This window comes from Falco peregrinus, chromosome 3, assembly GCF_023634155.1.
Source record: "Falco peregrinus isolate bFalPer1 chromosome 3, bFalPer1.pri, whole genome shotgun sequence".
Classification (NCBI taxonomy): Eukaryota; Metazoa; Chordata; class Aves; order Falconiformes; family Falconidae; genus Falco; species Falco peregrinus.
The window spans coordinates 30325676-30353090 of record NC_073723.1 but is presented as its reverse complement, the minus strand read 5'-3'; the positions used below and the strand labels follow the sequence as shown (position 1 = coordinate 30353090).

Below are 27415 nucleotides of genomic sequence, written 5' to 3'. Positions count from 1 at the left end.
CAGCGCCGCTATACAGCAAGGAGGTGCTTTCTGCCATGCACAGAAGTTCACGTCACAGCTTTATAGCTGCAGAAGCCAAGAGTGAATGTAACAGCTATATCAGATTGCGGAGCATAAGATGGGGAGAGACCTCCACACCAGAGGGTCCTGTGCTATTGCAGACAAACCTATCATACATTTTGCAGGCTCCATCTTAAGACTAGTTAGGTTTCTTGTTCCCATTGTTTCTACTGTAAAGCTTGTTGCAGTCTTATTCCAGAGCTTGCATCTACCAGGGCTTGTTGGAAACTATAATTCCAGACACATTTTTATGGTACATGCAAGCCTATTTATTCTTGTGTTCATGCTACCTTTTATCTTCGCAAATTATTTGTACTGCAGTCACACCCAGGGTCCCTACCCAGACACCACTGAGCACCCAACAGATGCTGCATCTGGAGCTGACCCAAAGGGATACAGGATGAGACTAAGCAGAAGATGCCAAACACAGAAGTGTGCAGAGAAGACAAACTCGTGCCCTGATCGCCAGCAGCTCTAGTGCCTCCTCCATCACAGGGAACACAGAAATACCCCAAAGTCCTACTGCAAAAGGCAAACAGAGGGAAAGGGTCAGCAGGAGCAGCTGCTCCAGAGAGGAGAAGGCCAGGTTTTATGTTACCTAAAATCAATTTTTTGAAAAAAGGAACTAAAATATTGCCATACCCACAAGCACACAGGAATTCAGAATTGTCACTTACCTGTGCTGAGACAGGGTCTGTTCTAAGTGCAGACTCAAAGCAAAGATCTGAATACCTCCCAGTAACCCTCAGCTCAACCCAGCAATTTATTTAGTTGTTAGTTACTAAGCAGCTGAAAAAAAGCAGCTGAGCGGGACTCTGGTACCCGCTGTGTCTTCTGCAATCTGTGAGCACCAACATCTGCTGAAATAACATTAGGACCATTCCTATAATTTTTTAGCATGACTGTATTCTTGTAGGTTGATGTTGAGATCATCTTAACCAATGTTTTGCTGCGGTGTGTGTTGCACATTTTACCCTGTTTCATACAGCCCCTGCAGCCCACCTCCACTTGTGGCGTGGTATGTTTAAAGCCACCATTTAGCATAACAAAACAAAGCAACATAGGCTAGAGTTTTGGCCGGCCAGGTGTAATACATTTTTAAGCTACGATTTTGTTGTGGCCAACGGTTCATAATGGCACATTTAAAGCTGTAATTTTATTTTGCATTAGAACCCTTATTTATGCATAGTAAGTAAGTATTTTTTCCAGTTCTAATGGTATTTACTGCATTTTGCACATCTTCAGTCTCTAAGAAAGAAATACAAAGATGGACTCTGAGCACTGAGTGGCAAAGCATGTTGTATGCTAACGAACACATGATAGGGCTGGTACCAGCGAGATAATCTGTGCCACACAAGCACCCAGTTAACCAGACATATCCGCAAACACTTTTTCCTCCAAATAACTGTTTCAAGAAGGCAAATGTCCCAGTTTCAGGCACAGCTGGAAGCACTGCTTTGTTCTCTGCTGTAAAATCCCTTTTTGTGCTAATCTTAAAACTCTGCCAAATTTCTACCATCTAAGTGAAATTTTTCATATGAGTTTTTTATCTCAGAGTGCCACTGATGGTCATTTGTAATCAGTCGATTTAATAATACGGCTTAATTTCTTCAGAGAAAAAGGTAGTGAAAACTGTTTATTTCTTAGCAAACCATCAGCCCTGAATTTCTTTTCTTTTTAATGTGGGAGGAACGAAGCATCTTGTTCTGACAGACATATGAAGTGCCACCACAGCACCCTCCAGACTGCAGCAGCAGGGTCAGGGCTGAGCAGAACGAGCCAAAAGCCCAGTTCTTCAATTTCCTGAAGATGTAGCTAGTGGTTTCCAGTTCAGACTGGGAAAGGATTTCAACTTGAGCTTCTAAACTTCACGTTCATGTTTTGACCACTGAGAGATACCCTGGAGCACTGCGTACCCTGAACTCGCTTAGGCCATAGAAAGACATTTGTTTTGTAAAGGGCTGCATCCTTTGAAGCCATGCCTACCTCCTCGGGCTCAGGGCACCCCCCCCAGTGTAGCTGATAGATGGGGTTATGCGAATGGTCCCTAATCTGCTTTGAGCACTGATGGTGAGATGAGGGGAGGTCTCTCTTCATCAACAATGAGGGCAACACGAGGATGCTCGACGTGTGCTGTGCAATGGTGTTGGCTTCGGTCTGTTCAGCTGGCAGAGCTGTGCAGCGTGATGCAGCAGGTGGAGGAAATGCCATTTTTTACTCAGCACAGTCTTTGAAAAATTATGGTTTTGTAAGAGTATGTGCTGTAAGAGCCTAGGTAAAGTGCCTGGGAAGTACACGTCCAGGATACTTCTGGAATTCATGTGACTGCTTGTTTGACATAAGCGGGATTCATGAAAGGCTCAGCGCAGTTAAACATCTGCAGCATCAGACCCTGAATCAGGGAGGAGGGGGCTGATGTTCAGGTCACTCCTTGGCAAAGTTGCCCCAAGACTTCTCTCTCTCTCCTTTTCTTCCCCTTTCAAGGATGCCCTTTTGGGTTCCCGAGTGAAGACTTTGCTGACTGCAGCTGGAGAGCAAGGGAGTGCGATAAACAGGAAAGTAAGAGTCTATTTATCTCTGGCGCAGTCTGCCTTTTTCTAGTCTGGATGGAAAAGAAGACGAAAGTCCACGGAGCACTTGAGTGAACAACAAATGGCATAAGAGCAAATGCAGCAAAAGGGAATGCCAAGGTTGTCATCCCCGTCAGCGGTTTGGATGGGTTTCCTGCTCGGAGAAGCACTGGGGAGGCTTGAGGCGGGCCCTCGTGCAGGAAGCAGGTGGTTTGCTTTACCAAGAGCCATGCGTAATGGTCAGGGAGCTGCGCCGCGCGCCGGGCCAAGCTACAGCAGATGGGCTGCAGTTCGCTCCGCTCAAGGATATTTTTCATGTTATGTGTGGAAAAGAGCAGTAACCCTTGTTTGTTATATGAGGCCTTGTAGGACTTTGTTTGGAAAAAAGCCATTTTTGAGATTAAGAAAAAGCCATTAAAAATGTGAGTCATTGTAATCACATTCAAAGTGCTCCAGCATGGCCTTTTATTTGCAAAGGCTTCACTATTAAAAGCAGATTTATTTTTTTTAATTAAGAATTTCACCACAAATTACCTCAGGCTAATTGAGGTGACATTACTGATCTGTCCATTTCAAATTACTAAGAAAAACCACCCCAAACACCTCAAAGCACCAAATTCAAACTATTCACTCTGCAAGGGTACCAGCAAAATAGCTGCGCCTACTTTGCGGTGTAACATGGGACCTTTGGGTTATAACTGTACCACAACCTTCTCTCCAACACAAATGTGTTTCAAAACCTACATCCCCCAAAAGGTTGGGGGGACACTCGTCCCTTGTGCAGGGAGAATAAGCAGGACCAGAAGCACAGGAGCCTTGGGCACCTCAGAGTGGGACATCCATAACCTGAGGCAATGGCTGATCATCTGAACGAGCCAAGGAGGCCAGTGCCAGCACTCACATCCCGCTGCTTTTGGGGGTTTGGATGTCCCATTTGGCATTAGAAGTCGCTTGTGTCCTCTCGGAGGGGAGATGCCCAAGCTGCAGCTTTCAAAACACATCCCCACTGTGAGGCTGGGAGCATCAAGGGACAGAGAGAGCAGAAGCCTTTCTGCTGTGTATGACAGATATCAGCATCTCTTCTCTCTGATGTACCACCACCATCCCTGAGGAAAGACCAGCTGACCTGGGCAGGGTCTCCCCATATCCAGGCACCCCTCCCAGAGCCTATTTACTTGCTGCACCTTAAACAGTCACTGAATGAGTCACTCTCCTCAAATCTGGGCTGAGCTCTCAAATCTCTCAGGCACTGGAGAAAGGGCAGCTCTGTGAGGTTGCTGACTACCACTGCTAGGTGCCACCGTGTCTGTGCCAGCCCCTGGCCCAGTGGGTTTCAGGGTCTCCTGCTGTGCTGGCCCCCCAGGGACCTCTGAGCACCTACTCTTTGGACCATCACCAAACTCAACAATGAGTCAGAAGTCAAATCGCTGAAAATAACCAAGGCTTCTGCATCTCTAGGCGTGCAAAACAGCCGCTATTAAATCACAGTGTCAAAACAGAAAGCGTCCCTGGGGAGAGGTGGCCAGGCTGCAGCTGTGGGAAGGGGGGAAGCTGGGCACCCGATCATGGCATGCTGGGTCTGGTCCAGTTCGGTGCTGCTGCTTCAGTGCTGCCAGGATGTGATTTTTACTTTGTGTTTGACTAATTGCAGACCCTGGAAAAATGGAGAGAGAGCAGAAAACAACTACAAAAAACAATCTGAGGGCTGACAGAAATGTCTGATGGTAAGAGACTTAAAAGGTCCGTCTGTTTGGCTTAGCGAAAAGCCCAAGTCATCTTACTGTATTTTACTAGAGGGACTTTACAGAGTGCTTTAAATCACTGGCAAAAGACAAATAGCTGCAAGCTAAATCCAGACAAGTTAAAATAGACATAAGGCACAGTTCAAAAGCAAGCAGTGACTCATTGCTAGTACAAATTACTAATGGCACTGGTGGATCTTCTACTTTCACTAGTAGGAAAGGACAGGGTGCCTTCTTCTGTAGATGGGCCAAAGGGTTCACACAGAAGTGCTTGGAGGAGGTTGTCTGACCGGAGCTGTGCAGGAGGCCAGGCCAGATGACAGGGAGCTGCCTTCTCATATCAGCAACCTGCCGTTATTCACACCGCTGCCTCAAATCCTGCAGCACATCCACGCACCCAGCATCCAGTCAGCATTGTCAGGACGTGCCTGTTAGTTAACTGTTAAATACTGTCTGGAAAAAATAAACACATGGGTAACTGCGATGCTTAGTAATAGTAAATCATGTTCCTCAGCTCCTTTCCCTTGTAAAACACAGAACAGCTGTTCTTGGAAAACTGAATAGAAGCTCCAGTGCTTTGTTGTTGTACTCTCTTGCCGTACGATGTGTTACCAGCGGTAACCTTCTGTGACAGGTGAGAACTGCCTAATTAGCAGCCTCTGTGCCACGCAAGCTTTCTCTCTTACTCTTGGCTGAGGGCATTTGAGAGCATTAGATGGCATAAAGCTATGGGCCCGCTACACATGCTATTGAAACTCAAGTAAAACATTCACAATTTTTTTCAAATCGACCGAAAAGTCCTGGTCTTGTGTTCATGCTGCTCTGGATTTATGCCCACCAGCTATCAAACACAAGACAAATGACAGTGGTGTTCTTTCAAGCAGTTTAATGATTCTGGCAAAAGACCTGGCAGCAGACTCCAAAGATTTCATCTAGGCAAGGCAATGCCTATTCCAAGAGTGGAAATCTCCAACTGGAGAGCTGGCAAGTACATGTTTGTGCTGGAGGCTTAAATCAATCATTTCTATTTTTCCCCATGTGATCTAGAGAAGTACAGAAATTGGCTCCTTCGTCAATGGCCACAGGCCACTTTTTATGTTTAACGTATTAGTGCCACGGGCTACAGTAATACATTGACTTCGTGTAACAGTCAGTGTTAGAACCACCTGTTTAATCATTTCTTTACAGTAGCTCTACTGTGAAAGCTGTCAACAAATGCCTTGTTGACACTGTCATCAAGGAGACCACTGGATATTAGTGGTCCCCTGGAATCATTCCTTTGTGCTTCTGCAAAACTCTCCTGCCACCACAACACGTTGCTGATTCTGCCACCAAACACTGTCCTCCTCATCGTCACCTTGTGAATCAACACAAATTCCCCTGGCACCGACGCCAGAGCCCACTAGCAATCAAAATTTACTGCAATTTTATACTAATACATGCACTTTCTCCCTCAAAGGCTTGGGCAAACTTCAGGGGCCTATCTGCAAACCTGGGATGTAGATTAAATAAGAAACCTACTCAGCAGCCACCTAACTCTTTATTTAGGGTCTGGTCTATTGTGACTGGAAGTTCCTGAGGTGCCAATAATTCCTCTCCTGTGGATACCAAAAACTGCCATTACTTACTTTGGTGGGAATCACAAAGTGAAAGGAACATAATCTAAGTCTGTAGGTTTGCACAGCTTCCTTGTAGGGCAGTACTCCATAAACACTTCCCAGGTGATGGGAATGCCCTGGCAGTACCGTATCTTCTTATCAGAGTAAGCCTGTGGTGCATGCCCACCACACGGTCCCATTTCCCCACAGGGAGGACCTGGCAAGAGCTCTGCATGGGAAACAGTATGTGTCAAAGAGGCACTGACACAATACTCCAGGCATCTTGTTCTGCATGCTTCAAAAATATGTTTATGTGCAGCCTAAGGGGTCAGATCAGCTATATGTGCTCTGAACAGATGAAGCACACGGCAAGTGGACAAGGTTTGTTTCTGAATGGTCATGACTGCTCAAAATGTAGTGATGTATTTGCCAGTGCTGCCTCCTTGTATAACTCAATGGTTACTTCAGCCAGGGTGCTTGGAAGGTACCCCTACACATCTTCCAGCTTTAAAAGGTTAAAACACGTCCCATCTACCAAGGGAATGTCTTATTTCTTCTCTGCTTCTCCAGGCAGAGAGTAGTCATCCTTCACTTCCACATAAGTTCTTTTTTTTTTTAAAAAAAAAAAAGTCAACCTAACCCCACATTCATAATATATGGAATCGCTAGTTATTCACTGACGTCCCTAACTCTATCCTAGAACCCAGAAACATTGCAAACACTGGATTTCTCAAACTCCTGAGAATCCAGAGCACTAAACATTTTCTGTCTTTTGCTCCTGAAGTGGCCTCAGGTTGTAAGTTTTCCAGCTTGGCCCTCTAATAATAATTATGGTAATTAGCCTCTGTCTCCTTTGGGCTAAGCTGCTAAAACAGTCCAGCTGATTTCTCCAGGAGGAATGAATGAACAAACAAAGTTAAACAACAAAAAGGCCACGTCTCAGGGGACAGTAACACAAGGGCAAGCTGGAGGACAGCTCAGTCTCATCATCTGCACTCCTGTGTTACCGGAGGCAACATTTTTCTCTGCAAGCAACCAACGATCCTGCATAAAGTGGGTTGGAAGGAGAGAGCGCAAGGGGAGACCATTTTGAGTCCAGAAGACTTTTCAGCCCATCCTTCCAGCACTGCTTATGCACCTTGTAGCAAACAGTTGCTGGAAAGAAAAAAATAAGTCTTTAGAACAAGTTGTAGTCAGATGTGTCCGGGCTTCTGGTTGACCTCAGGACACCCCTGGTGCCACAAGCTGCCTATCTCTGTGCCACGTGGAGCCACTCAATGCTCACCGTGCACAACCCAGCGAGTCTGGCTCAGGGTTTTGCTTCAGGAGTCAGACACTTAAAAGCGCTACAAGAAGTTCATAACTGCTGTATTTGAGGCACGGTGATACATTAAGGGTGAGCTTTGCAGGATGCTTGCTGTGTAGTGAAGCTCCCCAGAAGGAGAGAAATAATGTAATAGTTCCCCCTGAAGAACAGGGATCTCACTCCCCCTCCTCCTTTTCCCCTCCTTCCCACCAAACGCTCCAGCCAGCCCAGTTGGCTCAGCTTAGAGAGCCATCTCAGCAAGGAGAAGAAAGCAGATGTTCTCTGCAGGGTGAGTGAACTGAACTGGCTCACAAAGAGCCAGAGGCCATGCAGGATCGCACTGCTGGGAAAAGGAGGATAAGTTTTTAGCAGCACGGAACCATTCAAACAGATTGCCAGTTGCATGAAACCACAGCGTCAAAGCACAGAAGCCCAAGCCCCTACAGTGCTCAACCTCTCCCCTTTGGTTTCAGGTGACCAGTGCCCTCACACAAAATACAAGGCCACCAACAGCTGTGCTGTAGCAAGGAGCAGGTGACCACCAGGTGAATGCCAGGTCCCTACCACAGGCAGAAATACAAATCCAGTCCAAAATTCATTTATTTTTTGCCAGCTGAAACCATTTGGTAAACGCATCCTGATATTTTACGGCAAAAATTAAGTGGCCTTGCTCTACCCCAGAGCTCCCATTTCCAGGCCCGTGGCCAGTTAATACTTCATCTCTCACCACAGCGTGACCAGCAGTGGAACAAGCACTAAATGAGTCCTGCTGGTTCTGGTCGGTCAAAAATCCCAAGCTGGAGCCTGGGGGACCACGTGAGCCGCTGCCTGCCCACCACGCCTTCCCGTGGTTTGATTTCCTCGGATCCCGTGGAGGATCCGTTCAAGAAAGTTCAGCCTGCAGGTGCAAGTTTTGCAGCTTATATCTGGCCCACATTTTTGATGTCAGGAAAAACATTGCAAGAAAATAGCTCGTTATTAAAGAGGAGGGCTCCAGAGACTTTTTTGTCTTCCAGTGAACAGGCTTTTCTTTTAGCAGGCATTTGTCTGTGGTGTTTGCGAGCTAAATATCGCAAGCACAATCTGAACGTGACATTGATTAGAAACTGATTCTGGAAACAAATCATGTCCCTTTCTTGGCAGGCAGTAATGAATTCTCATCACTGAGTTTTTCGGATCTTATAATGCATTAATTAGTTGGAACATGTTCACATCTCAAAAATCATGTCAAATCCCTTTTAATTGCACATAATTCCCACCAGTGTTTTGCTCCATAAATTAATTCCAATTACATTGGAGTTTAAAGAAAACATTTTAACCCTTTTAATTTTTGTACAAACCCATAGGAAGGAAAAAAGTGTTGTTCAAGAACAAATACGGTAGTTTAAAATAAATAATAACTTTTGCCACAGATTTTTACATTTGGTTTCTTGCTTTAAAGAGAAACCTCCTCCAACCCTCCTGAGTTATGGAAACAGATTTCTGCCCAAGGCCAATAATTTGAAAAAGAAACAAAACTAAATCCTTTCACCCATTTGTTTCCCAGGTCACAGAATGAAAACCTGTAGGCCTCCTGTTTCCACCTTTAGCACGTGCTCTCACTTGAGACTTAGAAAGCGGCTTAAATTTGCCTTGCAAAAGAAAGGCAGAGGCATGCTCTTACTCCCCGGAGAAAGCAGACGAAAAGAATGTGCTTTTTTTTATTTTAAGCTTTAGAAACTTGAACTCAAGCTGTAAGAGGGGAAAGGAAGGCCACGGCCAGGCAGCTGGTACAAGTAAGGTGCAGACACAGAGTCTCATCCTGTGCCAGCTGGAAAAGGTCCGTGTTGGAAAACAGCTTCACAAGCAGCTCCCCCGCGCCCTGGCTCCTGGGACACTGCGGCACAGGAAAAGCTGCAGCTCTGTGTGCAGTTCGTGGGGTTTAAAATGAAACTGCCTTACAGACCTTCAGCTGTACCTGTTATAAATGCACCTATTTTTAAATGGGGAAAAAGAAGAGACCTCATTTCCCACTGAAACAAAATACACATGGCCTATGGCCCCTATCCATTGCTGCAGATTAATTCAGACCTAAAACTCTGGGTTCACATCTTGTCCAAGATGTGAACACTATTCAAGAGCACTTTCACTTGTTTCTGCAGAGGTGTCTGACCCCTGCTGTACCAGCTGAGGTAGATCAGTGCTACCAGGCCGGGGTGAGTAGACCTGTGATGGGTGCCCAGAAGCAGCTTTCTCACCGGGAGGCTGGGACTGAGGGACATCGAGACCTCCCAGACCTGAACACAGAGCCCGTGCTGCCATGGCTCCCTGTCACTGCTGGCTCTTCAAGTCAGTGTGGAGACGCTACTATTTAACGAAGGGAAAACTGTACTGTTCCTGTGACTCTTTCTGATCCTGTTTTTCACAGCCTTTCCTCATGCAGGATTACCAGCGGTTTAGGAAGGAGGCAAGAGTTGCCCTACTTTTCTTTTTTTTAGGAGCATTTTTTCAAGACACATCAAGGGAGGTAGCCTGGCTACCCCATTGCCGCTGGAGAACTTTCTGCTTCCTTCACTAAAACCTTGTTTTCCTGAAAGCAGAGGTTAAACCTCAGGCTAGACTATTCTAACAGGTAATGCAGCTGAGCCCAGCACAGCCCAGTGCAACGGGACTCTTCTGGGAGGATGTAAAATGTCAGGCTCTGCCTTGGCTGGGCACCTCCAGTGTGTGCCTGTGCAAAGGTGCCTGTGTTTATGGCAAATGCCGTCTCCCCTCTCCTCACACAAGTGCTAATTTCCTTGGAAGATAAGAGAATTAATCTGACAGCAGAAGATAATCAGGATTTTCCCTCCACACACAGTACAAAATACTTTGTGTGAATGTATTTGTGTATACTATACATAAACCCACAGTTTTGACTCCTGAACAGGAAGGATCAGATTTGTAAAGGTGTTATACATATAGCACAATACTTTGAAGTCACTTAAAAAAAATTGTCCTCATTTCCCACCTTTGTCTTTAAGCATCTACACAGATCTGAGGGGTTTCAAAGGGGAATTTTTATAATCCTGTTCTGTGCCTGTTTGCATTTCAAGGCAATTAAGACTCTAAAAATAGCCTCAAGAGGCATGGATACTAGGAGACTGTTCCACTTCATTAACAGTCATTTAGTTTCTCTTAAGGCTTCCTTTATCTTCAGAACACATTTGGGACGACCATGGGATAAACTAAGTAGGATTAAATAACACTATGACTCATCAACATACAGGAGTTCAACATACACTTGACTGTCCAGCAAAAAGGTGCTTCTGGTCCTTGGTGCAGTGGCATTCCTCCTGGTCGTTGGCATGTAAGGTGCTTTCTTCTTTCAGCTTTGACTTTTCACCGAGGCGTCTTCGTTATTCAAAGTGCCATAGCATGAACTGTGAGAATCTGGTTGTATTTTGCCTGTCAATTTTTGTCCTGAGGAAATGGGGTGAGAGAAGGCAAAAACAATAACTCTGTGAAGAATTTTAATAAAACAAAACCCCCACCAATCCATCATTTAAACATTCTTTGTTCCAGTAATCATTGTTTTCATTTGACTGGTTGTAACAATAGCTTGGAAAAACTCTGAAAAATACTTTGAAAAATCTGTTTGGAACAGGAATATAAATTAGGGGAACAGTATATTTATTAAATATGACTAGAGCACATTTGGGACTCAGCTCTCCCAGGTCATCCCATTATCTGATATCTCATTTTTAAACAGAGAAAGAAGAAAAGCTTTACTTACCAGGAATATGTCCACAGTCAATAAAAGGAATTTGTAAATGCTCCTCTTTTTTATTTCTTGCAATTACAAATACACCAAGGAAAGATAGGAGACACCTGCAAAATAACAGTGGCATCGCATCATTAGAAACAGTTCACTGCATCTGAAATGAGACTGGTTTTTTTCCATTTATCTTTTTCAAGGAATTCCAAACCCAAGCTGCTCAGTTTATAAAGAAACTTTACTTCTTGGCAGCTCTATAAATTCATCTTGGGCTCCCTTTCAGTCTAGTTTTTGCCTCCCGAAGCTTTATTATCTGTTCCAAAGGCTCCCCAGGCAAAATTACACTTTCAGCAATATATACCTAATCAAATGCCTGTGAGTGTGAGACCACAACATTCGAATCCCTGAGCAAATCTTCACAGAGCATCTAAGCTAGCATTCTAGCATTTGCAATTTCATTAACAACTCAGGCTAGCTGCAGACAATCAACATCTCTGTTGTTTTTCTCATCTGACTGTGTGTCTCAGGGGCAAGCTGTAAGCCAGGAGCAATGAAAAACTGCTATGCTTGGATAAATCTTCTATCCACTCTGTGTTGGATGCACAGCCACTAATCCCTGCCTGCCAAAGACATGGGTTGAATTTGCTCATCTCCATTTTTTGTCACTTTTCCTGCAATCAGACAAGATAGCTGTTGTGCTCACCTACTCCAGTCCAACTGCAGAGGACAAAGATGTCTGCAGCCATCAGCCCCATTTATTTGACAGCACAGTGGCAAGACACCCCCAGCAGTTCTGGGAGATGCTTTTAACCATCTCACGCCCATTATCAAGTAACTGTCACCTGTCTGCAGAGTTGTTACAATGCTGGTAGCCAGCAGGTCTCTGCTCTCACAACACCTAGGCCCTTCTTCAAATATTTATTGTTAACAGCTTCCTAGCATGCTCTGAACTTTTCCACAGGCATGCTGTGTCTTTCTTGGCACAGGAAGATGAAGGAGAGAGATTCTAGTACTGCCTCACAGGCAAGCGACCCATAGAATTGCCCATGCCTAGTGGCAGCAAAGACCAGCTGGACACGCAAGCAGAAGGTTACATGGGAGAAGATGTCTCGCAGTTGTAAAACCACCCCCTATAACATGATCTTTGGTGGAGAGCAGTGATTTATCCTTCCTGCTGGAGAAACACATGCTGCTGGTTTTTCATTCCATCATGAGATTAGTAGTTCATAAGTGTCTCACATTTTTACATATTTGGATTCAAAACCAGGCCTCCAAACTCCCAAAGCAGAGACATCAATCTTTCCTTTAATGTTTTTTTTTTTTCTACTATAATGGCTATTCCATAATACTTTAATAACAAGATAGGTTTCTTCTTACTGTGAAAAGAAGGGATTCCGCAAGGCAATGCTGTTTCAGTACAAACGTTAGTGCAGATTTTAGGCTGATACACTTACCCGAACAGAAACATGAACATGCTCAGCAAAGCTGCACTTTGGAATTCCCGATAAAATATGACCCCTGGAATGTGACAGAAACAAGAATTGCAGATCTTGACTAGCTTCCAAGTGATATGAATTACAGCTGGGAGGGTCAGGAACAGTGTCATGCTCAAACAGAGCAAAAAAAATCCCAAATAAGGTATTAATACACATTGTGATGGGTTCACTTTATGTGCCCATATTCCATTATCTAGGCTTTCTCAAGATACTGCATGGGATTGGGGAAGATTTAGTCTATCAGGCTGGAGCATGTGCTGTGTTAGTAACTGCACAGATGCAAATATTTTTTGCATTGTCAGCAACAGCTTTTATGCAGGTCAAACTCAAGGTCTCATTCACAGGCAGAGTCATACCAATATAGCTAACAGGTTCTTCATGGATTTAGTTAAGCCACTCCAACAGACCACGTGGACATCTTAACTCCAACTGGGAACAGGTTTTCATAACTAGCTGTGTCCCTGATGTTTACACCAAATTAAGGCCTCCAGCAGCCAAGTTTGCCAAATCTTTCTGGCTGAAAGGATCACTAGCTCTTTCTGGTCACCCGTCTTCCAGGAATTAGCACCTCTGCAGTGGAGGTGACAGAACCAGATGTGTATCTGGATCTCAGCTGCCCCAGTTCACAGCCAAGTATTAGCTTTAAACCACTGATGAGCGTAGTTCTGCTTAGAAACGGCAGAGTGTGAACTAGTGCAGCTGAAGTGTGACTGTATCTTCAAAGGCTGTAACTGAGGATGAGGGAATCACGAGATAAGGTACCTTCTACGAGCACCCCCGCAAGATTCAGCACAGGTTCTTCTTCTAAGCCCTACGCTGGTTTAACTAACCTGGTGCAAATGCATGTATATCCAGTCTCAAAGCTATTAAGCCATTCCTGAATAGGTACTTGATCTTTTAAGGAGGCACAAGGCCAAAATTCCCCATATGGTCACAAGAACGCAACCCCCTTTTGGCACAAGTCTCCTCTCAGTCACAAAGTGTAGGTCTCTTCTAACACAGGTGCTGAGGCAATCTGTGCGTGAAGCTAACTCCCCTTCTCATTAATGGCAGCTCTGCATGAGAAACTCCTGCACAGCAATGACAGGAAAGCCCCCAGCGTGTGTTAAAATGAGTCATAAATGTTCTAACAACATGATCATTTTGGCTCATTGCTGATACAGCATCTTAGTCGTCCTCCCTGCTCGTGTTCTTACGCTGTGCACCATTTCCAAGATTTGCAGTCCCTCTTTAACAACACTGAGTTCAAAGTTCTCACCCAGAATAAAAAGTTAAATGCTTAAAAAGTCTTTGGAGTCATTTTATTTCCTTCACTTAACCTAGAATTCCACCTTCTGAAATGGAATATACACTAACTACTATGAAACACAGCTGGTTGTCATTTGAGTAGTTTGCCAGGCTGTTAAAATTACTCTACCAGTTCCGATACGGAGAGACTGGTGTGCACATGGTAAATGCATTTACTGCGTGTCAAGAGGAGGCTAGGATAGATGCAAGTAGTCCTAGTAAGCCAGCAAGGCATAGTAAACCATACAACTCAATTCTGGAAATGCTAGAATTTGATTATTTTTATTTTGCTTCAAAAGTTGTGAACTTACTCGTTTTTCAGAATTTAAACACCTGCCACTTAGGAAAAACTTCTTTTTGTGAAGACAGACTTGACTGGTTTGTATTCCTATTCACAGGCAGTAATTCTTGGAAACCAGATGTTCAGAAAATCATTCTGTGGAGGTAGTAGGCCAGAAACAAACCTGAAATGATGGCACTGGTAGTGAAGAACGCAAAATTAATGGGCACAACTGCTGTCACTTCATACAGATGCGTTGCTTGATTCAAGAACCTGGAAAACAAGCGTTACTGCACCTTCAGGTGCCCACAGGAGGTGCATCACACCTTCAGTCAGGTTAAGCCATTTTATGTCAGGTTAATGGTAAGTGTGACCATTTCTTACCACAATAGCAAGTAGCCCTGAACAGATGTGCATGTGTATTGAATTTACCTTCTGGTTTTGACTGCAGAGTACAAACAAATAGGTGAAAGCAAGAAGGTTGGTGTGGATTATTCTGGCCAAAGGCTGTCATTGGAGAGTCCTTTGAAGCACTATTGGAAAAATTTTGTCTACCACAGATAAGGGAGGAATGCTAGGGTATTACTGCTCATGGTCTGCATCGGTTCTTGGAAGCAGCGCTGCCTGCAAGCAGCCAGGGACAAGCTGCTCTAATTTAAACAGGTTGTGTAAAGGTAGATTTCCAGCACAGACACGAACACGCGAGTTCTCATAGCAACCGTTTCACTTTGCTGAAGTCCACATTGCTGCTACTGCTCAATCCAACTTGGCTAAAACACATATTTGTATGTTTATCCATGCAGTCATACCCCAGACACACTCTGTTCTGCTGAGAAAGTCCAGGAAGGTGGCTCCAAACCTATGCTCTTTGGATTGGAAACTCTCTACTGTGCTCCTCGGAAAGGCAACACAAATCCTCACCAGAACCATGAGCAAGAGTGTGCAAGACGGCAGGAGCATTCACAGCACACAAAGCTGCAAGACCAAGACATTGGCCATGGAGCAACCTGCACAGCCTGCATCAGTGGATGAAAAAGGCAAAGCAATTAACCCACTTGTAAGGAGACCGCAGCTATCAACATTTACCCACAGGGTGATGAATCATGAGTGTGAACTCTTGGATGCACCGGCAGATACTCTGTTATGTGAACGGTGCATTTCAGACCAAAAGAGAAAAATCAGGAGGCTGCAGAGTGTATTCAAAACCTATAAAAAGAACCACACTTAAATGTTTCACTGGTACAATATATGTGCACAGTAAAAATCCAAGCTTGGATCTGTTTTAGCCATTAAAGTAATTGCATGGTTATTTTAGCAACTGTTGAACAGTCTCCATGGTGTTTTAAAAATAAAGAAATCCTACATATCCACAGGATAGTCAGGATTTTGAAGTCATTGAAAACACCTCATTATTTTCTCCCATTTGCAACAAACTTGGTCACAGGGACTAAAACCGATACCAAGGGCCAGCACTGAATCTAGGAGGATGTTGTAGCACAGGCTGTTCTGAGCTAACACATGACAGTCAAATAAAATAAGAAAGGAAACAAATAAAATGAAAAATTTAGACTGACAACACTGTCTCCTTTAGAAAATGTGTCCAAGAGAGAAGAGAGAAAGAGACAATGAGCCCAGGGAAAGAAACGGCCACATTTCATGTCTGTTTTAATTTTGGTCCAGCAAAAGAAAGAAAGAAAAAATTGGCAAGCAGGAGAGGTTAATTCAGCGGCTTCCTATTTACCAAGCTTTTATTTCCTATTTTAAATGCCCTGAGCTGTTCTCCCAGTGAAGACAAGCTGGATGTAAATCACTCTATAATCTGTTACAGGGGAGTTCCTGAGTCAGCCGTGGAGAGTCACTGCATAATAACGCATGGACTTTCTGATTCCACATGGGAATGATATGTTCTGCCACGAGAAAGCTGGGTTGGCTCCTCTACCGGAAAATAATCATGCAAGTAAACACTCAGACTCACACTGGTGCAGTCTAGATGAGATTACTGAATGATGCTATCAGCACCTGAAGCAGAGGGACCGGCATAAAGGGAATGGACTCTCTGTTCAGCTGCAAGCCGTATTTTACCATGCTGCCACCCCCAGCAATCTGCAAAGGCAGCATATAACAACCATTTAACAGGCCAGAGGCCAGTGGGAAAAACCTGGATGTCCCCTGCACAACAGAAGTTAACTATTTCCTAAAAAGTTACAGACATACAGGGTAGCAAAGTGCAACATGCAGATTTAGCAGAGGCAGGGAGAAATCTGGGGTAAACTCTCTTCTTTGGTTTGACTAGTGGTATAAGCTGGAGAAAAGAGATGTATAATGAGGGTAAACGTGGCCATTTGATTATTCAGCAATGAAGGTTTCTAAAAGTAACCCCCAAAACTTTACATAAACATAAATGTAATTTAATGAGTTCAAGACCTGTGCCAAAACTAGAAGTAAATTTGGGAAGGCCTCATATAAGGTGTTAATGAAAGGAGGCAGCATCTATAATGTTCAATTATAAAGAGAAATAAAGCCTAAATAAACAATACAATCAGCTGTAGGCAATTCATACATCTGTCAAGGCTCTTCCAGGAATTTGTTGCCTTTAAATGCAACTTGTATCTGGAGTCAGTATCAGTACTGAATAAAAACGACAGATAAAACATGTACAAAGGTTAGGAGATAAGTAGAATCTTACTTACTTGACTTGGAAAGCACAAGAAATTGCCATTAAAAGAATCATGATATAGAAGACAGGATAAGTTAGCTGCATTTTCCCCTTCACAGAGACTGTTATCAGGCTGGCCACAGCCTTTACAGCAATGACAGTCAGCGATGCTGGAAGGGAAGGGGAGAGATTATCAGGGCAGGATTCATAGCACCAACCTCAGAGCACCAGCAAGGGAGGACAAGGTTCCAGGTCAGAACCACAGGTCTGATCACTTCAAAAGGTTGACCTAGGATTTGGGCACCTAAACCCAAGTATGTGATTTTATAAATGCTTACGGGGCTACTGCCTGAACTCTGAGTGGCCTTAGCGCCATGTGTGAGAGAGAGAGGCTGAGCTCAGGGTGAGGAAACAACTGGATCCATTTCCCACTGCTGAGCATGTGCCCTAAACACTGGGCTACCGATCAGAGGTGGTACAACAACCTCCACATCTACATTTTATTTAACTCCGTCTGCTAATTTGGAGCCCATGTTGCATTATTCAGAAGTCTGTGAAGTCTTGTTATCTGTTCAAACCAGCCGGGACACCTCCTAATAGCAGCCTGTGTGTGGCACCGGCAGCCTAAAATAACTCCTCACCCTCAGGATTTCTTTGCTGAGATGGGAGCTGGCCAAAGCTGGCCAAAGCTGGCTTCTGGGATCACATCCCGAAGCACCTAACTCTCCCCATGGGTTATGTACAGAGAGCAGAGAACCAACGCAGAGGTCTGCATTTCATTTCAGGGACCAGGCTCTTAAGACCACTTACTGGATTCATCCCACAGAATAGAATATTTCAATCCATTTTGTCACTGTCATTGCATCACCACAAACAAATCTCAGACAGCAGGCAATGATTTTAATACATGTCACCAGTTCAGAGAAGTCTTGCAATACGTATCTTTTAGAAAAGGGGCTGACAGCTCAACCAAGAGCTACTTTAGACTTCCTTTTGGAGTGCACTCTTGGTTTGTTGAAGGTAACCCAAGTACGTTGTGATTACTGCAAATGAAATGTAACAAATTCAAAAGAAACCAAAAATGATAAAGAGTCAGGGTGCAGAGAAGACCTTTGAAGAAAGGTAATTAACTGTCAGGAGCACCATCCCCCAGCTGGGATCCAGTTCCACCCTCTTGCAGAGCTGAGGAGTGTTGGATTTCGGTGGACTGATTCATCCTCCTGTAACTGCAAAATTCAGATTGGCAAGGAGAGCTGCACTGTGCAAAAAGTTCAGGCCAAGGGTTGGGAGAAAAGGTGGGGGAAGAAAAATGAATTCAGGTCTGTGGTTTTGATTGCAAGCATTTTTCTTATAGCAAGTCCAAAAGTTCAGGGGAAGTTTAAGAGTTGCATACATCTTGTGAGGATCCTATTCACCATCATGAAACTCACTGTTTTCATGACAACCTTTGCACCAAGTACTTCAATTCTTGCTCTGTAATAGAAAATAGGTGGAGTGGTTTAGAAAACAGAGCAGTAAAACCGAGCAGAAGAGGTCAAATGCTGGCCTGCAGTGATGCTAATGGTATGATAAGAAGCCAAAATACCCCTAAGCCCCAACAAACAGACTATGTAAAAATTGAGATTTCTACTCTAACATGGGTGAGTTACTTTAAACAAACACAGGTGAAAATTAGTAGTATGAATTGTCTAACTGTGGGCAAAGATTGCTGAAAAATTATTTCTGATGAAAGGGCAGTTTCCACCCCTTATAATTTTAACAAACTAGAAAAAGAAAGCATCACGGTTTGTTTGGGCTTTTTTTAATTTATTTGGTTGGTTGGCTTAGGTTTTTTTGAAAAGTGGAATGATCTTTTTTAGTTAAAGTAGGCCTGGAATAAGTTTCAAAACCTAGAGAATGTTTTTCCTATCTCTGATAAAATGACACCCCCCCACCCCCACCCCACCCAAGGCTAGTGTGACAAATGATGTCACTTCCCAGCTGTTGGGGCAGGAAACTCAGAAATCCCACTTTAAGCTGAAATATTTCCCCTCAAACTTATGATAACTCCCAGTATATACATGAGGTAAGGTAATTCTCACCAAATGAACTTGCAGGGTTGTACTAAGCAAAACGTTTGCAGATTTTACGATCACCGCTGTATTTTCCCCATAATGAAAGTAGCTCAGTACCCAGTGAAACACAGAGGCTGCCCTCTCTTTAAAGAAGCCTTTCTACATTTAGTGTACATCTGTACAAACCCTCCACCAGGAATATATCCATGCAGATAGGAGAAAAGGCAGAAACCCTCTTCCACGAGATGCCTCTAAGACCCCAACAAAGCCTCACCCACCCCTCCCGCAGCCAGGGCCTTCTGTGGGTCAGTCCCCCCATCACTTTGCTCAGCAGAAAGGTTGGGGAACAGGCAGGAGGCTCTATGCGTAGCTTTGTGGGGACTACCAGGCACCAGGACAGTGCAGGAACCGCAGCCAGGCACAGTTCTGGGTTTCCTGCTCAAGGAAAATGTCAGTATTGCAAAAGTTCCCATGAACCAGGACTTGTTTGTTTGTGTCTTTCTTAATAGAGCAGAAATAATGACACATATTTCCTCAAGCTGTGTATGCTCACCAAAACCTCAGCAGCCACCAGCTGAAATGCTATTTTTAGTTGATTGCAGCCTGACCACCAAACCACAGTTAGTGCCTGCTGGGGCACAGGTTTGCAGCCCTGCTGCTGTTCAGCGGCTCCATGTGTCCCTTTGCCACTGGTGGCATCAGGGCTGGCAGGCTCCACAGCAAAATAAGCACGCATGGCTACACAGCCCAATGGCCCAGGTCTCCCAGAACCATGTGTTGACCTTTCTTGGGGCACCCATTGTGGTGGGTCTGCCCAGAGCTGCAGCAGTCAAGTGCAGAAGCCCATCTGGGGATCTTCAGGCTTCCAGCTCTGCAACAAGGAGGCTTCATGCTCCTCATGGCAGGGTTGGAAGCTGGAGAGCAGCTGAGGCAAGCTCTGCCAGCATGGCTAGGCTCCGTGCTAGGAGCTAGGGGATAGCTGGACTCACACTTCACTCCTTCAAATCAAGAGCAGTCAAACAGTTAGACCTAAGGCTTTTGGGACTCTTCCACTTCTACCTCATGCAGGGAGCATGGAAATCCTTCAAGGCATCTGCAAAGTTACAAACCCTAATGCTCCTAATGCTGGGAAACTTAAATGGGATGACTGTCCCAAAAAGTTGATCTGAAAGTCTGAGCTTTTCAGTTGGGTGAGAAACCACTCAGGGATCCGAAGGAAAGCAGTTGATAAATCTGCAAGAGTTTTTCATTCAGTTAAATCCAAATTGTGTAACTGGCAAGATTTAGTGATATTCTCTTTTATCAAAACATTAATTACCAGCTCTATTAGAAATGTGCTTTACAAGCCTTTGCAGACTGATACACGCACCCACGGAACTCAGTGAAAATATAACCATGGGTTTCAATGGCACAGTTCAAGCACCTTTCCCTTCAAGCAAAGAAATGTGGTGTCTCACCAAGATTTCATGGAGAAGTGACAAGACAGGGATGAGAGAAGACACAGGGTGGTGACAAATTTTTAATATATGCCTGCAAGTCGTGGGGCTTCAGAGATAGCCTCCTGACATTTTTCAAAACTGATTTAAGCTTAACTTTAGGGAAAGCTGCCTGATAAATTGATCCTCCCTTGTTTTCCTGGCTATTGTGCCAAAGTTAATCAGAAGGCAAACTTCAGTGGCCCACTTTGGAAAGGTGGTAAAGTAAGAAATGCTGCGTATGCAGACAGGCATAGATAATTCAAAGAAAAGTTCCCGTATAGTTACAGCATACCACTGCATTTGTTTACAGGGTGATTACACAGTCTTAAGCCGCTCTGTTTTAAAGAACTGATTTTCACAACTAGTCTGCTGTCCAAAACAAAGTTTCAAACAGTCAGCTCTCCCAGGATCTACAGCTAAAGCATTAGTTCAAAAAAGCTTCAGAATAGCATTGCACACTGCATATTGATTTCAGAAAATCTGTAAAAAGAAATAGTCTCAGCAATAAGCACAGAAACTGTTTCATAATCAGCTTTTCGCTTCAAAGGGACACCGCAGCAAGAATCATGTGAAATGTTTCAATGATTCTCCTTCAGCATTCTGCTTTGAAAAGACCCTAATCTAAACTAGCTGGGGAGACTGACTGACAAGGAATTACCAAGTAACAGACAGGAATATTAAGCAAATAATATGTTCTTACCCAGTAGTGCTACCATCATTAACAGAACCACGATGTGTTTCACAGCCTTTCTTTTGTAAAAATAGAGGAGAATGCAGAATGTTATAATTTCTAAGATCTGAAAATAAAAAGGAAGAAAGTTAGAGCTGTGAAACTATGTAATAAATGGTTCATTCAAAGTCTTTGAGATGTCATATTCATTTTCACTTCTCTAACCATTCAAAGGAGAATTACTTTATTAAGCATATTTTGCTAAAAACTAACCTTATTGCCAGCTGACTAAGCTATCAAACAATTGTTGTCATTTATCTTTCCTACTATAGCAAGTTAAACTTCAAGCATTCCTTATTTCTTTAGTTTTCCTTTTTGGACTTATAGCTATATTTTGTCACTGGTAGCATTGAGAAAACTTTTTTAATGTGACAGTAAAGACACTCATGTTTATTGGTAATAATTCTTACAGAAACTCTAATTCCTATGGAGTACAGCACTTACCTGGAGGAACAGCAGTCTCTCCTTCTAGCTATAGTGGTATTCCTAGTGCCACTCTTCGTGACATGCAAGCTTATTTTTGGTACCCTCTTTGCCCTTCTCCCCAGTCCTACTAAAAAAAAATCCCCCCAAATACTGTCTTTTTGTTCAAACTTTCTGCTGTACATTGTAAGGAGGAAAACACTGATTTTATGTGGTGGTTCTCAAATCACAGGTACCCGTCAGGAGCTTGCCTTGAAAAGCTCCATGACACATTAGCAGACCACACTGCAGGACATCTGCAGCTGCCGAAACAGCTTTACCTTCACTGTGCATGGTCCAGACTTGCTCCTTCACTAACATCTGACAACCCAATGACAGAGAGTTAAATTTACTGACTTGTTAATGTGTCTCTTTGCAGCTTCCTTTAGGAACTCTTGCCTTTTGCCATCTCAAAAGCATGGGTATCCTCCCTCCTACCCATGTTACCCAAATACCCCTCTATGCCTAAAGAAAACAGTGCAAGAGCCAAAAAGCTTCTGTAAAGCCCTTAAGGCTTAGGAAAACAGGGATGATGGACCTCTGCACTGAGAGGTGCTGAGAAGCCTGGTAACCTTAGAGACAGGATGAAGAAAGAGAAGTTTGTGCATGTTGGAAAGTAATCAAATGGGAGAAATAAGACAGAAAATGAGATTGTCATCATTGCTGAATCTGGTTATTGTCATTTTTTGCCAGCAAAACAAGTCATAGAAAAACCTCCTTTTATCTCCTTGGTGTTATCTTACTATTTTATTGTTTATAATGCCACTCCACTCTTAAGCCAACAGTCACCATAAGGCAACATTAGGCTCAAAAATACCTGGGTGTTGCACCGATGAAATTGCCAAAGCAGTGCCTTAACAGTTACTAGTGGTGGCTATAGCTGTAACATGGCCAATTTCTCATTTTGGAGTGCCTGCAGCAGGGAAGCAGTCATCAGCTACATTCAGTTACTAAAATTCTCTACTACACTCACACCTTCCCCAGTTCAATAGTGTTCAAAAATATGAACAGAACATAGTTATGCTTCAATTCATTTTTTATTTACCTTCACGTTGATCCCTTGCTCCCAAAGACAACTGAGAAACAATTGCATTTCAGAACATTAAAAACACAAATTTGGACTTTTTACCATCTTTCTTTAAAAAAATGTCAAATATTTATCACAAGATTAAAAAAAAAAAAAAAAAGGCAAGCTGGGTGGTTATTTTGTAAGGTGCGTTGCATAAATAAAGCATTTTGCTTTTAGGTAAAAAAAAGCATTCCTGGACTTATCCATGCTTAATAATCTTTGCAATCTCTTGTGAAGTGCTGGCCTCATCTCCCTCCAGAGTGACATCATTCCAACCGGTCCTGCACCCAGAGGTGAAAGCTGGGCCACCAGCTGCACAAAAAAGAGTCTTTTGCTTCAGTTTGACAGTAAGTAACTTGTCCAGCCCCCCCAGCTGCATTCAACAGTGTAACACTGGGTATGTCTAAATCAGGAACCAAAGCAGAAGTCATGTTAATATTTGCAGACAGGTGAGTTCATCTTGACCTCCCTATGGAAAACTACGACAGGGTTTTGAGGGAACTCAAGAGCAGAAGTAAAAGTAGCAGCTTCGTTCATTGTGCCACTGGAAAACACATCTTAGGGCCAGAGGGGAATATTGCATGACCAGGCTGCAGCTACAACAGCCTCCAAATAGCTTCAGTTGCTTTTTTGACAGTGAACAAATGCTAACAGAATAGAAGAAAACTGTGTTAAATAAATATTCCCCACATGGAAAGGTACCCAGGCTAGAGAAAGAAGTTCAAGAGATGTCCCAGGTGTCCTCTTCCATGATGTGCCAGTTCAGGACAGGTATACAGGATGGTGTGGCTGGCATGGGGCCATGGCACCAGGTGACAGAGCACTGTGACATCTGTTTCCTCCCCCCAGTGCAAACCTGAGCGCCCATCACCTCTCCCAGACTCTTGGACTGGTTGCCACAGAGCGTGCAGAAACCCATGAGGCAGCCCTACGGCAGCCAGTCAGCTACACGTCAGGTACTGATTCATTTTATATCCCCTGAGAACTTCAATCACAATGCTGATAGAGGGAAGCACCATCATCTGTCCTGTCAATCAGATTTCAAACTATGCAAGAACAATCATCCAAAACCAAGCCCAGCGACAGTCGCTGGCTGAAACCTCTCCATCACACCAGCTCTGGCATTCCACTCCCTCTTCCACCTCACTTGGACTCCCAGAGTGGCAGGCAGTCCGAGCACCACCAGCCTTCACTGAGCCAGGTCATCGGTGCTGGCTCTGTCCATCTGCCTTCTGTTGGTCCTCATCCTGTCATCACTTCTCTTGCTAAAGCTACCATAAAGATCCACTATGATCTCCTCCTGTTTAAAAGCAAATGAACCCACTAAGAAGACTCACTTCTGAAACAGCCAAGCGAAACCATCAGAAGGACATAAAAGGATCCCTGATGGCAGTTCTGGAAGGGGCTCACAGGTCTGTGTGCTTGGCTGCTTCTGCCTCCTGGGGAAGCCCCAAAAGCAGAAGCGGTGCAGAGCCAGAGGTGGCAGTCCTATGGCCAAACCTGGGGAGAAAACTGATGTTTGCTTTTCAGGGTTGTTATTTAAGCTTACTCAGCTCTGTCAAGTCTCACGCTTTTCACTAAGCGTGAAATTCAAACAGTTAGTTCTCACCTCGTGCTGCCCAGCAGCCAAATTATTCTTCCATGGTTCTCTGCTGTTCAGTGACCCACTAAATGGTCATCTTTACCACAAGATGAGGGAGGGACCATCACATTGAGTCACGCTGCAAGCAGAGTGCATGGCTCCTAACAGGACCTCACGCAGATGGGGACTCTCCTGCAGTGCCCCAGCTGTTGCTTACTATTGCCTCCTGAGAATGACCCAAAACAGCGCTCGCTCCCATAGTTGATAGCTGTAGTAGTGTTAAATACAAAGTCCAGGAATGGGAAGTGCGTAGATTATATCAACTTCACATACTCTATTTAGTGGAATTGAAGGAACTTGACCTGCCTACAGTCATTTTTGCTATTATAATTAATCTCTACTGAAGTCTCCTCAAACCCACATCTCATCAACATTTTTTTTTTATAATCATGATGTTTTCCATGTTTCTAAGCATTACCAGAAGGCACCAGAACAAAATACCACATTGTCTGCCTCAACTGTTTTTCTGGGATATACAGCAACATAGAGACCTGTGAACCAGGATGGTCTTCTAGGCACTTTGAAGGAAAAGCAGAAATGCTTTGAACCTGATTTTACAGAGATTAAATATTAACAACCCAATACTCACTATGCTTCTGTTTAGGGAAGCCTAAGAGCTTCATCTATAATTGATGTCTTCTGTAGTGACTCAAAATGCACACAAACAAAAAAGAAAAAAACACCAAGCTAGGATAGCTATTCTTGCTCAGACATGATTGTGCTACTGCAGAGTCTCAGAAGATGACTCCAAGTTGTCTCATGTGGGAGCTAGAGGCTATTTCTGCAGTACTCTGATGCCAGTGGAGTGCCACATAGGAATGGTTTATCACCCACACAGAACATTTTGTACCACTGGGGCTTTGTATTTCTCAGCAGACCACACTTTGGGGCTACTTTTAGAAAGACAGTTGGGCTGCGTTATACTGCTGTACCGTCTCCTCACTATATCTTTACACTGGAAACTCTGCAACTTCTGCTGCACCTTGTTATATCTTGGTAGCCAACCTGTGCTAGGCATTTTACAAACAGTCATGAAGGGCTAGATCCCTGCCCAAAGGGAATGTTTACAGCTGGGTTTGCTTGAACTGCCAGCAGCATACCAGGATAATCAGGCTGGTACCTCGGAGTCTGTTGTGATGCCTTTCACTCCACCCTCTTTTTTGGAGAGAAGAAGCTCAAAACAGATGAATTCAGGGAGCAGAATGAAAAAATAAAGCTTGATATTTTGTTGAGTCAACAAGACTTGCTGTGTACTTGCTCCGTCCTTCCCTGCAACCCATGTGGTACATGTAGAATTGGATGCTGACTGAGGCAGGGAAAAGAAAGAAGGGGGGGGGAAGAAACTCCAGGGGTTACCTACCACCACCTCATAATGCCTCCTAAGAAGAATACAGCACAGTCTTCCTAGGCATTCAACTGTGTTCTGATTAACTTTTCCTGAAATGAAGTCAAAAAAGTCCTCAGATGGGGAAAAGCCCTTTTCCAGGAACCTGTTGTTTTTAAGAAAATATGAACAGGATATGGCACAGAAATTTCTGGTGTCACTGGGTGTGGATAGAGAGTTTTCTCACTCCGCCACCTATACACAAATAGGTGAGTCAGCAATTTAAAATCAGTGCCAAAAATGCCAGGCTGCTTTAGTATCTATAGGTGGAACTGCATGGTAAAGGGGATATTCAGTGGGAAAGAGGGAGGGTCCTCCAGTGAGCACGGAGACCCCTGTTCTGAACCCCCTCCTAAAGATGTCCCTCTCCCTCTGCTGATTTGCTGAAGCTCTTGCTGAGGCTGAAGCCACCCCTACTGAGTACCGCAAAATGCTTGGGCACTGCCTTCAAAAGCCTCTCTTCTGCCTGATTGAAAGCGCATGTTGTGATTTATGCAGCATGATCATGGATTTTTTCCATTGAGCTGTATCACCATCTCTCAGGAGCTTTTAAAATGCACAAAAAATTGAGCAAGAGGATCAATATTTCTGGTGGTAGCATGTACTTTCTGCTTAATCAGTAGTCTCATGGATAGTTAGATGTATGTAAAGTCTGCAGGCTGGCTGAGAGATTAAGGTCCTTAAAATGTCGACTCCATGGCTTTGTAACTGAGATTCCTACGGAGAAAAGCGTGGGCACTAATAATCTAATCCAAGTGAGTCACTTTCCTGGGAAAAAAAGTAGCTGCTTCTGAAGCTCCTATATTGCATCTTTTACATTCAGCTGCAGCAACAAATTTTCATCATCCCAAAGGAGAAGAGAGAGAGAAATTCCTCCTACCCACTTGTCTTGTTCCTGATGCTAATTAAATACATCAAAGATGATGTATTTGAAGTTTGTATACAGATAATTTAATCAAAATGGTATTTTTGCATTTGAATTCAAACTCAGGTTCAGATTAACCTGAGTGGCAATGAAGCCAGCTGCCTCTTCACATCTCAACTCCATACAAAGATCCTGTCAGCCAGGCTTAACGACGTGGGGACAAAACACAGTGATATGAAAGAAAAAAGCAGTAACAAGAGCATACATAGCCTGATTTATAAAAGCACACAAGTCAATCACGTTCCAGAAAAGCATTGTAAATTAGATGTACATGCAGACAGTGTAGCATAAACACATATATAGGAAATATAATCAGTGCCAATATTTAGGTTTTCCCTCAGGCCCACCAAACCCCAAAACTTTTCTTTTCTTGTTAATCCTTCACAACTGTGACTTCCCTCTGGCACACAGCTTGAAAGACATCTTTTGGTTCAGCACATTTTCAGCTTGGGACCTGGGCTGATGACCCATGCTCTCTCTCCTATGAGAATCACACAATTTATCTATTTATCTTCATAGGCAGTTTTTCTGCCACTAATTCATAATTCTGCAAAAAGCCCCATAACCCCAGGTTTTCTGATTTAGGGAGTAGTATGAACCAGATACTCACTGAATACGCCAAAAAAGGCCAGCTCACTAAGTAATTCTGTACTCGTCTTGCTGTGAGCTCTTGGGGTACATTTGGAGCGAATGTCACCAACAAGTAAGTCCCTGTTACTGCCAGTGTTCCTCCTTGAAAGAAAAGGACACGTTATTTTGGTAATACAATATTTGGTAATCATGGTCATCCTTGCTTTCCAGCTGATTTGGAATAGTTTCTAGAAGACAATTTAAGTCCGTTTAATCAGATCTCAGCTTAGGTAATTGGGTTGCCTTGCCTTTGTGGTCCTATCTAGTGTAATTGTTACTGAAGACTCAAAGGATTTTGGATATATGAAAA

At 43.8% G+C, this 27415-nt stretch overlaps 1 protein-coding gene across 1 annotated transcript in view; it reads right to left on the bottom strand.

The window, feature by feature from the left end:
- Positions 1-8413: 8413 nt before the first annotated feature.
- Positions 8414-27415, bottom strand: part of NIPAL2 (NIPA like domain containing 2) — a 51716-nt gene continuing 32714 nt past the window's right edge. Inside the window, exons 5-11 of the mRNA XM_027777758.2 lie at positions 27086-27207; positions 20964-21060; positions 16766-16901; positions 14260-14348; positions 12467-12530; positions 11031-11125; positions 8414-10717 (exon numbers count right to left, since the gene is read on the bottom strand). Of these exons, the coding sequence (XP_027633559.2) occupies positions 10623-10717; positions 11031-11125; positions 12467-12530; positions 14260-14348; positions 16766-16901; positions 20964-21060; positions 27086-27207 (698 nt within the window). The 3' untranslated portion in view covers positions 8414-10622. The remainder of the gene's footprint in view (positions 10718-11030; positions 11126-12466; positions 12531-14259; positions 14349-16765; positions 16902-20963; positions 21061-27085; positions 27208-27415) is intronic.